This window comes from Temnothorax longispinosus, chromosome 4 (genome assembly GCF_030848805.1).
Source record: "Temnothorax longispinosus isolate EJ_2023e chromosome 4, Tlon_JGU_v1, whole genome shotgun sequence".
Taxonomy (NCBI): Eukaryota; Metazoa; Arthropoda; class Insecta; order Hymenoptera; family Formicidae; genus Temnothorax; species Temnothorax longispinosus.
This window is the reverse complement of record NC_092361.1, coordinates 6,983,768-6,995,974: the sequence shown is the minus strand read 5'-3', so window position 1 is coordinate 6,995,974 and position 12,207 is coordinate 6,983,768. Positions and strand designations below refer to the sequence as shown.

At 35.2% G+C, this 12,207-nt stretch overlaps 3 protein-coding genes across 6 annotated transcripts; 1 reads left to right on the top strand and 2 right to left on the bottom strand.

Moving 5' to 3' along the window:
* Positions 1 to 1,854: 1,854 nt before the first annotated feature.
* Positions 1,855 to 4,195, bottom strand: Arl8 (ADP-ribosylation factor-like protein 8). The gene is made up of 3 exons (XM_071774855.1): positions 3,746 to 4,195; positions 2,763 to 3,079; positions 1,855 to 2,681 (listed from the first exon to the last, which is right to left on the bottom strand). Exons 1-3 carry the CDS (start codon positions 3,866 to 3,868, stop codon positions 2,561 to 2,563), a joined length of 561 nt encoding a protein of 186 aa, XP_071630956.1. The 5' UTR covers positions 3,869 to 4,195; the 3' UTR covers positions 1,855 to 2,560.
* Positions 4,196 to 4,466: 271 nt separating this feature from the next.
* On the top strand, positions 4,467 to 9,748 carry Twf (twinfilin actin binding protein). Of its 2 annotated transcripts, none has more exons than XM_071774849.1 (5): positions 4,467 to 4,674; positions 4,817 to 4,894; positions 5,040 to 5,699; positions 5,779 to 5,897; positions 6,387 to 8,786. In XM_071774849.1, exons 1-5 carry the CDS (start codon positions 4,650 to 4,652, stop codon positions 6,549 to 6,551), a joined length of 1,047 nt encoding a protein of 348 aa, XP_071630950.1. In that variant the 5' UTR covers positions 4,467 to 4,649; the 3' UTR covers positions 6,552 to 8,786. The 2 variants fall into 2 exon arrangements, with proteins under 2 accessions (XP_071630950.1, XP_071630951.1); XM_071774850.1 differs by lacking the exon at positions 6,387 to 8,786 and adding an exon at positions 9,174 to 9,748 and having other exon boundaries at positions 4,508 to 4,674.
* A 4-nt stretch (positions 9,749 to 9,752) lies between these two features.
* 140up (complex I assembly factor TIMMDC1, mitochondrial) lies at positions 9,753 to 11,658 on the bottom strand. 3 transcript variants are annotated; one of them, XM_071774853.1, is made up of 5 exons: positions 11,292 to 11,658; positions 10,759 to 10,979; positions 10,403 to 10,657; positions 10,082 to 10,333; positions 9,753 to 9,913 (listed from the first exon to the last, which is right to left on the bottom strand). In XM_071774853.1, the coding sequence occupies exons 2-5, from the start codon at positions 10,911 to 10,913 to the stop codon at positions 9,793 to 9,795; spliced, it is 783 nt and encodes a 260-aa protein (XP_071630954.1). In that variant the 5' UTR covers positions 10,914 to 10,979; positions 11,292 to 11,658; the 3' UTR covers positions 9,753 to 9,792. The 3 variants fall into 3 exon arrangements, with proteins under 3 accessions (XP_071630954.1, XP_071630955.1, XP_071630953.1); XM_071774854.1 differs by having other exon boundaries at positions 11,317 to 11,658; XM_071774852.1 differs by having other exon boundaries at positions 11,381 to 11,657.
* Between the last annotated feature and the right edge of the window lie 549 nt (positions 11,659 to 12,207).

The following is a 12,207-nucleotide window of genomic DNA, read 5'->3' as shown; positions in this document are numbered from 1 at the left end:
CACCCACGTGATAGAAATTGAAATACCATATTGTCAAGTAAGCGTAGTTCACGTTAGCTGAAACTTTATTTCAGCACGTTGAACTTGGGAAAACTCTTTCCCTTCCACTATTTTAAAATTTTATTGTAAAGATTTTTTTTTTAATACGTATTTTTTGAATTCGGTACAAATGAATATCGAACCGGGCGAAACTTCCGAAAACGTCCATGCTCAGATTTAGATGAAACTTTGTGAATAGGTTCCTTTTAGATAGAAAACACATATACTAAAAGGATTTTTTGCGACTCCAAAGTTTAGCAACTTTTTTAACATTTTTAACTTACTGCCTCCGCACATACATTTTCCACACGAAACAAACCAAAACAGCTCTCAAGTAATGTAAACAACCATAAAGTCATACCCGTCAGTCATAACATAAACATCATTGGTGAAACTTCCTCTGTGAGGTGAGAAGTAGAGGTGAAATACCACCTCTACTTAAACGAGCTTGTAAAGCGCGCCACGAACCTATGTGGCACCTCGTTTCGCGTGGACAGTGTATGCGTGAACTATTTCGGGACTACCACACCTCCCCCGAAAGCACGGGGGGGGTGTGCGTGAACCTCGGTTCGCGTGGAAAGTGTATGCGTGAACTATTTCGGGACTACCACACCTCCCCCGAAAGCACGGGGGGGGGGGGTGTGCGTGAACCTCGGTTCGCGTGGAAAGTATATGCGTGAACTATTTCGGGACTACCGCACCTCCCCCGAAAGCACGGGGGGGGGGGGTGTGCGTGAACCTCGGTTCGCGTGGAAAGTATATGCGTGAACTATTTCGGGACTACCGCACCTTCCCCGAAAGCACGGGGGAGGTGTGCGTGAACCTCGGTTCGCGTGGAAAGTATATGCGTGAACTATTTCGGGACTACCGCACCTCCCCCGAAAGCACGGGAGGGGTGTGCGTGAACCTCGGTTCGCGTGGACAGTGTATGCGTGGAGGCAGTAGGTTCCGCCCCCCTGCGGGGGGCTCCACTTTTTTCGGTAAAGCAGAGTATACAGCAGAGTATATAAACTAATATATTTGTACTTTGTGTATGATTTTATAGTTGTTTACATTACTTGAGAGCTGTTTTGGTTTGTTTCGCGTGGAAAATGTATGTGCGGAGAGAGTAAGTTAAAAATGTTAAAAAAGTTGCTAAACTTTGGAGTCGTAAAAAATCCTTTTGGTATATGTGTTTTCTATCTAAAAGGAACCTATTCACAAAGTTTCACCTAAATCTGAGCATGGACGTTTTCGGAAGTACAGCCTCGAACCGTTTCAACGTATACAGTCTAGTAAAACAGCTCATCTCTGTGACATAAGTTTATAGTTGTGCCACGAAGTGTAGCCGATCGATCCGAGTTACTTAGAAATATGGACTTGATTTATTAGAAGCACGTTGAACCAATAACCACAAAAAAGTGGAAATTAAGGGAAATTAAGCGTATTATATGAAACTTTATAGATAGAAATAAATGAAAAGAAACCAATTTTTAGGATAAATAACGAAAAAATGTGCGAGCATTTAAACTTTTTGGTATCGCGCGCTGCAGAGTAAATAAAATCTATTCTATTGCAATCAATTCTTTTAGATATTTCCAATAGAATTTATACATCTCACAATGCTTTCTGAGCTGTTTCTCGACGTGTTTTTGTGTCGTTTCCATCACCATCATCAAATTCCTATTGTCTTTGCGAAATATTTAATATATAAATTCTCTCTCCCCCGTCCCTCTTTTCTGTCCCGTCACCCTTCTTCACGTACGTTTACATAAACGCACGAGAATAGCATTCGACTCGGGATTATCATTTTCTTGAAGTAAAAAGAACAAGGGCGATGTTTGCAATATGTCGTTTTTATTTGTTATTAAAGTTTCTTCGAGGTGTGTGTGTGTAAATATACTATAGTATGTATAGTATAGTATGTATGTAAATATATATATATATACACATATACCTACATACATACATACTATAGTATATTAATTAATAGTGATATCTTTGCGCGTGTGTATCTCGTAATAGCTACAATTTTCTCTAATTTATACATGAAACGTTTGGTATCTTTCGAGGGTACAAGACAAAATCAGAATGTCGACATCTAGACTATAATATCACAATAATTAACTGCGATTATGTTGGTATTATTTCAGCTTTACACAATAGCGGCAATCATAGAAAATACAGAGATACTAATTATATTTAATTGTTATTAAGTATTGGAATATATTCTTGGACTTATCTAAAACGAAAATATAAAAAATTGTTTCTTATTACTAATGTGCTCGCGGGAAATAAGTGCCTTACGGTATAATTCACACGAGCATATTCTTGGCATACAAGCATGATTTTTTTTTTTTAAATTTTACCATGGCATATTCGCACCATCCAACTTAGATCAGCTAAAGCTCAAGTAGTTTTCTACAATAATGACTCAGTTTTGAACGAAGTTTGCTCAATGCGCTCGTTTCACACGTGATCCCTATACTGTTATCAGTATCAAAGACTCGCCGATACTAACAAATGGGATATTTTAAGAGTATTAACGAACTCCACTTTTTGAATGCGCTATGAGCCATTGTAACGTAATATCGATATTGTCTTTTTCTTTACACGAAATACTGTAGCAACAAATCTCACGGTCCTGAATCGCAGATAGATTCCTAGAACAGACATATATATTGTATATCAAAAGTATCTATACACTTGCAAACATATAACACGTAGCCAAGTGGGTAACTTACATTCTTTCTATAAGTCCATTCTCGTCCAATGCATGAGGTAGATCCCTTTTATTACCCAGAACCAACACTGGTATCCCAGACAATTGTGGCTTATCCAACAAATTGTGTAACTCATTGCGGCTTGCCTCGATCTTCTCTGAATCAGCTGCATCCACCATGTAAACTATGGCGTTTACTCCTCTACAATATCTCTCCCACATAGATCTAAACCTTGGTTGACCACCGATGTCCCATACTTTTATAGTGACATTTCCTTTGGTTATTTTGCGCATGTTAAAGCCTACCGTCGGTATCATATCTTCGCTAAATTGTCCCGACTGGATATAGAAAAAAAAGAGTTGATTTTGTTAGTTGTCCATGTTTAAGAACAATGACGTGTACGTATCATTAATAATTCTGATGATACAGGGATTATAATTTTTAAATGTCAACATAATTCTGATTGCATGAAGATTGATGTACATTGTACAATGAATAAACGTGTTCAAATTTGGCATAAGTAAATTTATTTTTCACGTCGTCGATTTGTGAAAAAAATTCAAGTTATGATCAAGTACAGTGCAGAGAGATTATAAGTTTTACTATACATCCGCGCGATATGGTATGTACAACAATCCGACTTTTGTCAAAAAAGGGGGCGAGGGGAAAAACAAAGAGAGCTAGGTAACGAGAGAGAAGAAATGAAAAATAAGCAGCAACGATTTAATGACTATCACGGTTGCAAACGCGAACGCGAACACGCATCGATAATCATATGTTAAAGTTAAATCATTTGACGTAAGGGCGTATACGGAATACGGAGTAATACGGTGTACGTTAACAGCGACGGAGTTACTTCGAAGGGGTTATCGAATCTAACCAAGACGTTGCGAGTTGCGACACGCTGAGGCTGAGGCCGAGGCCATCACTATCGACATCAACGTTCCCGAGGTCTCGAGGACGACTCGCGCGAGATAAATAAAAGAGGTCCATGACTCACGTACCGCTATGACATTCACGAAGGTAGTCTTCCCACTGTACTGCAGACCGACGAGAGTGAGTTCCATCTCTTCCTTCCAGAAGAGAGACTTGAACCAGTCCAAGATCCGATTGATGAGGGCCAACATATTGAGTCCCGTGCGGCCAAATCCAGCTCCGTCGAGAGGTTAAAGTGGAAACAACACCTTCAAAATATAAGCGGCCGCTCGTACCTTTTGACGTACAGATCTCGCTGTATGCTGTATGATGTATGCTGTATCCGGTATCCGCCGTTAGGATACGTCAGATACCAGTCCTCCCACTGCTCCCAACTCCCAAGTCCCAGGTGTCAGATGCCAGATGGAGTCGGGAGAGTGGAGTGGAGAGAAACGAATTCCACGCGTGCGCAATAACGCGAGCAATGCGGAGCATAGCAGACGCGTTTATGTTTCGCGCGACAATCGCGACTTTACGCGAGAGAGCTGTCAACCCTGTCCCTGGGGACCACCACCCAGCTGGGCCCTGTCCAGCGCCGCCCGTAAGCCGAGTGGGACTCTGTTGACCGTGGCTGCGTTTCGATATTCACTGCCAGTACTGAAAATCTATAGTATAAGTGACGTAAACTATAGATTTTCCGTACTGGCAGTGAATATTGAAACGCAGCCCGTGTCGTCAATTGGCTAATTTTAAAAGAAAAATATTTGATTGGCTGGTCCAGTGGAAAAACTCCAGGCACCGGGGGCTGTGAGTGGCTGTGGTGACGCGCAACTTGGTCAAACGGGACGCTCCCCAAATCTTTGGCAGATAGAAAAAAAAAAAACTCGGTTTCGGTTCTCGGATCTCGGACGTAGTCGACGTACTCCGACAGTCCGACAGTCCGACAGTCCGACCACCTTCGACGGCAGCAACCAAGGGTTTCCTCGTGAAATAATGTCACATCAGACGGGAATTAAAGGTGATTATACGTTTCTTCGCGGTGCACATCGCCACGGCGAAGATTTATCGTAGTGAATCGATAAGGGTCTTTTCCTTAGTTTTATTGTTAGTTGTCAATCTTTCGTCAATAATATCGTAATGAATCGGTTGATTTCTTTTAGCTAATGACGCATTGAAGAAGTTGTTTGCGAAATGCCGCGACGGAAAGATACGAGTACTAAAAATTTCGATAGAGAATGGTAAGTTCTAGATTGTAGCAAAAGAATTTTTTATTGGATCTTATAGCAGCGTGCGTTATATCGTTTGTTCTGCTGTAAGATTTGAAGATCAAAGCAGAGAGACACGTGGCATCTCTTTAACATCTACTACTCTTCCGTTTTCCAGAGGAACTAACTCCAGCGTCTAGTTTGAAGCCAGTCAACAAATGGCAAGATGATTACGATAAAATGATCAAGCCGCTGATCGTGGAAAATCAACCAGCTTATATCCTTTATAGATTGGATACAAAGTCACCAGATTCTGGCTATGATTGGTTATTTATATCCTGGTCTCCAGATACGGCACCGGTGCGGCAGAAAATGCTTTACGCCTCTACCAAGGCTACGCTAAAGCAGGAATTTGGTACAGCCTCGATAAAAGAAGAATTACATGGCACTGTCCCAGAAGATGTTACATTAGATGGCTATCACAAGTATAAGAGAAACGATACGGCGCCTGTACCATTGACAACGGCAGAGGAAGAATTAGCTGAATTGAAGAAGACTACTGCGATTACGGACTATAGCGTCGAAACGAGACATCAGACATTGAGCGGCGTGGCTTTCCCAGTGACGGATGAAGCCAAGCAAGCCATTACGGAACTAGGTAAAGGGATTCACGAATACATCCAACTGAAAATTGAATTGGAGGAAGAAAAGATACATTTAGTCACAGCTTGCGATATTTCCTTGGATAAATTACCTACTAAAGTTCCATCTGATGCTGCTAGATATCATCTTTATAATTTCAAACACACTCACGAAGGAGATTACATGGAAAGCATAGGTAAGCTAATGAGTAATATACCATTGTTTTGTACACCATTATCATAAGAGAGCATAAAAAATAATTTTTTTTTTTTTAGTTTTTATATATAGCATGCCAGGATATAGTTGCAGTATTAAAGAAAGGATGTTATATTCCTCGTGCAAAGCGCCTCTGCTCGACCTAATCCAGTCTCTAGGAGTAACCGTAACAAAAAAGGTTGGTACTTTTAATATCTTAATAATTCACTATAACTACTTTGCTTTTGAACTCTGATGCGCTTTATGTAAATATTTTTCTTTATCACTATTGTTTTAAGTTTCAAGTCGTATATTTCAGTCAGGTGAACATGCTCTTTAAGTTAATAAAAGTTGATTAAAAGAATGCGATTAATATCATATGTGTGACTATAGCTATTAATTTTGAACGCAAATCTATCATATATTTGATCTATTTTTTGAGTCTCGAATGGAAATCTATATGTATTTTCTTTTGTGCTATACTTTTGTACTATATTTCTATTAATACGTGCAATCCTAATATTCTATAATAGATATACGACTATTGTTGTTCTAAGTTGTCTAATACTACTACATATTATTTTATTTATTTTTTATCTCCTAATACTATTAAGTATTTTTTATATGTATATATGTGTATATATATATAAAACTGCCATCTCTGTGTATTATATAACTGCAATCCCAGTTGGAAGTAAATAGTGGAGAAGAGTTGGCAGATATGTTGGAAGATCCTCCAAGCATAAAAGACACAGCTGCAATAACTCCTGCAACTCCGTCAACACCTTGTGCCCCTACTCAATTCATACCAGAGAAAAAATCAAAACAAAAACGGTCTTGTGTCTTAAGCTAAAACTGGCTTAAAGCATTTGTCTCTTGTCTTGTTATTATTGCTTCTTACTAATTGAAGTGTTTGTGATGTTTTACCCATCAAATATCTTCCTTCATGAATTCCAGAATTGTGATAGTATGATATTGACATAGGATATGTCATTTAAAATAAAGTAATGGGTTTCCAGTGTTTCATGTTAGAGCAAATTACGATTATCTAGTTATGTATACATATATAAATATATGTTACAAGTTAATTTACAAGTAGCAGAAAATGTAATGCATCATGCAAAAAAAAATTAATCTATGTTGTTTATCAGCATTTAGAATTGATTTATCAAAGTGATACATACGTCTAAGTAGCAAAACAGAGTAGACCAGATGGTGTATTTTTCTAAATTTTAAAAGCAAAATTATCATTGTGGAAGGCTTTCTGCAAAACGCCATTATATCTATTAATAATAAGTGTGACATGCCTATGATACAGATAACCCCATATAGTTCATGTTTCACATATATGTATACTGTATGAAATTATTCATTTATGTGAACAATAGTGCCGAGATGGAGTTAAGACTACTTTGTTTGACATTGAAAGCTAAGCCTCACTTTTTAATTTTTATGTTTAGTATGAGTACTACGTCATTGTGATAGCAACTGTGTGAAATGTGCAGTATCTGTAATTTACTTATATATACAGAACCTAACACATTCTATTCATATCTAGAGTTCCTCTTTATTCCAATAACTTTATATATAAATATATATTTTACATGCAATATTCCTATACCTAAAATATATATTTTCCTAGAAAAAGTATGTTTAAAAATAAATATATATTAACTGAGCATACTGAATTAGTTCCTAGTCTTATAAAGGTGATATGTGTCTTTTTAAGTATTTTTTGAGTAAAATTCGAAGGCTTGGCTTTTAAACTCATTCAAATGTTTATATATAATATATAGGACTTGATGATGTAATATTTTTAATATTGATCTGTGGTAACTTGCATATACCATATGTGATGAGTAGAGAGTTAGGAAAAATTCCATTTGCGCTCTAGGTAGATAAATAGAAGGAAAGAGAGAGAAAGACCTAAAATTATTTACCTAACTTCTCTATATATTTTCAACATGATAATAACGTAGTAGAACGAGTGATAAATATGCAAACGCCACATTAATGTGGATATATTTTTTTCGCACATTATTATTTCAGCTACAAGATAGTGTGATAACACTAGTTGATTTACATATAAAATTTTATATCGTGTTCTATACTATTGTAAATGCTACAAAATATTAGATTCTACAAATATGTGTATGATGTAAGACTGAGATCTTGGTGAGTCCTATCAGCTATTAATACATGTTAAATATTACGCTTACAATATTACGCTAAACAAAATCAGTTTAATCGTCTGTTATTCTTATATTGAAATCTTGAAAGGCTATATTATTTGAAATGTATTGAGATCATTATTTAATTTATTAATTGTAACAATTTATTATTTTAATATCAAGATATATAGCTAGAAAATTTTCTCAAATTTAATATAAAAGTGGACATGCAATTTACAGCGGATAGGACTACACGTTGACAACCAGCAACAAAATATATGAGAGGCATTCTATTTTTTATGATCTGTATTTTTTTAACACTTGTAGCTTTTTATAAACTTTTTAAATGTTTTAGTCTAAAATATATATGCGTGCGGAAAAATGATGAATAAAAACAGCATGAATAAAAACAGATCTACTTGTGCTGTGAAAATAATTTGTGAGCCAAATTCTTGTATTTTTTTCCTTCCACGTACAGTTAACATTTTTTATATTAGTACGATTTTTATATAGTTTTAGAGCAATTTTATAATCTTAATTATCTTCCTTACGTTCCTTATTTTTAATGAATTATTTAACTTATGATCCAGTTAACACATGTCCAAAACAGAAGAGGAAAGAGAACAGCTTTTGGCTCATATTTGCATAAATATATTTAAATTAAGTCTTGTACTATATTGAAGACTAATTAAACATACGTATTTTGTTTTAAAAAAATCATGACCCACAATATTATCTAGTATATTTTAGTTAATTGTAAGTGTCATACAGGCCTATTCTGTAACTCTTTCATTCTATCTTAACTCTGGATATTTCAGTTTTATCTAGAGAACCTCATTAAATTCAAGAAAATTGTATATCTTGCCAATATTAAATATACTGGAAATAATAAAGCATTATGCGACTTAAACTCACAATTTGGTGTTTCTTTTTATATTATATATCCAGTATTATATACATCTATACTAGGTATATATAATAATACAGTTATTAAGGACCACTTGGGTATGTATTTTGCTATTGCTAAAGATGACTTGGCGATACACTCGTTAAATGGGTATGTAGTTATTTTTAAGATTTAAAGGCATGTTTTGTCACAACTTGCAGAATAGGCCTGCTATAATGCCATATATCTCATCTTTTTTCTGATTTTCTCCATTTCTATAACTGTAATGCTCTTACGTATAACTATAATATTCATGCTTCTGTTGATATGTATTATTTATTTCTTAAATTTTAATTCTATTAGATGTATGTACATTATATACATCATATTATAATTTTTTCACAATTTACGTGCATAGCTTGAAGTAGCCGCTGGAGAGGAACTTACCGAAGAATTTTTTCAAGAGGAGTTGCATCCAAAAATCAGTTTACATCAGCCAAAATTCGCTAAACCCAAGGGTCCACCAAACAGAGGTGCTAAGCGTATAACCAAAGTTCAGGAGTTAGCATCCTCCGAACAAGAAAATTAAAAAACTATTTGCAAGGTTAATAACGTCAAAATAAAAGTAGGACAGGGTAGTAATTTTTTCTAATGTATTTTTATGCACCCATTTTTGTTATAAAATATGCTTGAATTTTATTTCCTTTATTTTAGTTAAAAGAAGAGATTAATTAAGGACATTTATTTTGGCCTATTCTGTAAATACATATATATTTAAAGTACATAATTATTTATTTTACTGTTTGATCTCTCTATATGTCAATCTTTATATATACAATGTAATGTATAAGAGATTCATGAAACTTTACGCACTTACTGTGATAAATTATGTGTAAAATTCATATATATATATATATATTATTTTTGGATCACTTCGCATCTCGCACAATACTTGAAGATAATGGCAAATGGATAATAAAAATTTCAAACTCATAGATGTCTTTCTATGTACAAGATTTATTTATATAATTATACATTTATTTTTTTCTGTTTTCAACGTCTTCACTTTGTACACTCTGCAGTTTTCTATTTTCTTCGTATAATTTTTTAATTTCTGGTAATTCAGTACTCATGCACTCTTTTATATTCTCACGCATCCTATAATTATTAAAGATACCTATTATTAATGTATTGAAATAGCTAGTATAACTTTATAACTTATACATTCAATGGCATAGCGTGATATATTGAATATACATGATATAAGATCCTTGTAAGAAATATCAAATTTATAATATTTAAATTATAAAATTGCAAATACTTTACTTATTATTCCTCGAGTTTACCCACTGTTTTTGGGCCTCTAATACTTCATCTATAGTTATTCCTGAAAATTTCAGAATAAGGACCGATACCCCACCACAAAATCCACCTAATATAGCACCAAGTCCAGTGCCAACGAGCATCGCTCGAAGCCCCATGTTCATTTTAAATATCAATCCTGTTACGGAACCACCTAACATATAATTTTCTACCGCTAGCTTCCCTCGATATGCTGTTGTACATGTCGTTATGGAACTATAAAAGAAAATGTTGTCTATTTATAGTCTTCTGTAAGCTGCGTAGACCATAAAAAAAGAGACTTACCTAAATAAAAAACAAAACGTTCCAAGTTTTGCCCCCAATCTTCCGCCCTTCCTTAAAAAATTTACAAGAACTGTTTGTTGAAGATCTCGTTTTGCATCAAAATGACTTATGAAACGTGTTGCTTCGTTATTTGCAATGAAATTATTTACTGTATCCTTAGTTACACCCATACCACCTATAGCTGTGCCAATTACGATACCTGATAGTGTTATATTTGTAATAGATTGCAATTCTTTCGTTAACATGCCATTTTGACTGGAAAATGAAATTACAATAATCCATTGTGCAAAAATTTTATGTATACACAGTTAAAGCAAAAAGATTTTATAACTAGATATATATAATAAGATACTTACTCCAAAGTAAATATTTTTTTTACTCTATCCCAACCCAATTCGTCGTCCAGTGGTTTTATTTTTGCATTAACAGGCTTATCGTGCCCATCATTAAATTTTTTGTCAAATGGAAATATAAACGCTAATATTGGGCTTCTGGTTAATAAACGTGTCATCTTAAGTTCTGAATAATTTATTGCTAGTTATATATGTCTAATATATATATATAAGCATTAATAAATCTGAAACAATTTTGAACAAAGTTGAAAGTTGGAATGTTTACGTTTACGTAAACATTTCACATATAGCAATAATATAATATAGTGAGGAATAATATAATGGAACAATTCAAATAAAATGAAATTCTCAAAAATTCTCTCTATATACACTGTTTCCTCCACATATAACCTTCTGTTTAACTGAAAAAGCAGTATAAATACTCCAATAACTAAATACAGAATAAAACTACAGAGCAACTGAAAAATATGTATTAATGTGGTAGGTATTAATGTAAATATTTCATTAAATATTTAGATAAATATAACAAATATAACCTGAAAATATTATGTTTCAACATACAAGTAATTATAATACTCGCTAGGATATAGGTTTTCCGATGAGTTTCGGAACCGAGACCACCTACCCTAAGCCCGTATCATGCTGGGTCTACAATGGGTGCATTCGGGGAGCACGCTATTAGCACAATTATCGTCCAAAACTGTTCGAGGAGACGCTTTGTGGCGCTGTGATATACGATGATGACGTCACTGTAAAGGCAGCGTGACGTCATCACTCGCGCTATTTTCGCTATTATTTTCGAGGTGAGGCACGAAATACTATTGGCGCTTAAGCTGCGTTCGGGCAGCTTGCTATCGCTGTCGCGCTATTGGCTCTTCGAACGAAGTTCATAGCGTTTGCGTTTATAGCGTTAATAGCGTCTCCCCGAATGCACCCAATGCGAGTCGCAAGTCGTGAGTCGCAAGAATTGACCAATCACAGTCGAATTTGGCCCTAAGAATATTTTGACGCCGTCATACGGACTTACCTTAACAATGCATTGGTGAAGCAGGTGAAGCATATACATATGTCAAGTATGGAGTGTGAGGTTATGCGTGTCATTGTCCATTGATGACATTTCTCTCTCTCTCTCCCTCTCTCTCTGACATTTCTCTTCAGGATTATTATAATGACAATAGGATTATTATAATGACAGACGTAGAAATATGAATGGCACGACAAAATGTCAATGTGCTTTATACCCGACTATCTAATAGAGGTAAATCATCCAAGTAAAATGTCGTTTTCCATTGAACAGGTAATCGCTGTTTTCCGCAGACAAGATCGTTACGATAAATTATTTTTCGGAGAGATACGTTAAATTTCTGCAATCTGTTGTATAATTTTTGTTCGGTGAATGCGCAAATGCGGTTTATTCAACTTACGTTTGTTAGATGCAAAACGCGTACCTCG

Excerpts from the sequence above, each read along its gene's own strand:
- Arl8 (XM_071774855.1), bottom strand. The coding sequence starts at position 3,868 with ATGTTGGCCCTCATCAATCGGATCTTGGACTGGTTCAAGTCTCTCTTC. Across the intron at positions 3,080-3,745 it reads CCTTCGTGAATGTCATAGCG|TCGGGACAATTTAGCGAAGA; the intron begins GTACGTGAGTCA and ends TTCTATATCCAG. Across the intron at positions 2,682-2,762 it reads AATGGACTTATAGAAAGAAT|GAATCTATCTGCGATTCAGG; the intron begins GTAAGTTACCCA and ends TGTCTGTTCTAG.
- 140up (XM_071774853.1), bottom strand. The coding sequence starts at position 10,913 with ATGACACGTTTATTAACCAGAAGCCCAATATTAGCGTTTATATTTCCA. Across the intron at positions 10,658-10,758 it reads AAAAAAATATTTACTTTGGA|TCAAAATGGCATGTTAACGA; the intron begins GTAAGTATCTTA and ends TTCATTTTCCAG. Across the intron at positions 10,334-10,402 it reads ACGTTTTGTTTTTTATTTAG|TTCCATAACGACATGTACAA; the intron begins GTAAGTCTCTTT and ends TTTCTTTTATAG.
- Twf (XM_071774850.1), top strand. The coding sequence starts at position 4,650 with ATGTCACATCAGACGGGAATTAAAG. Across the intron at positions 4,675-4,816 it reads ACATCAGACGGGAATTAAAG|CTAATGACGCATTGAAGAAG; the intron begins GTGATTATACGT and ends GATTTCTTTTAG. Across the intron at positions 5,898-9,173 it reads GAGTAACCGTAACAAAAAAG|CTTGAAGTAGCCGCTGGAGA; the intron begins GTTGGTACTTTT and ends TTACGTGCATAG.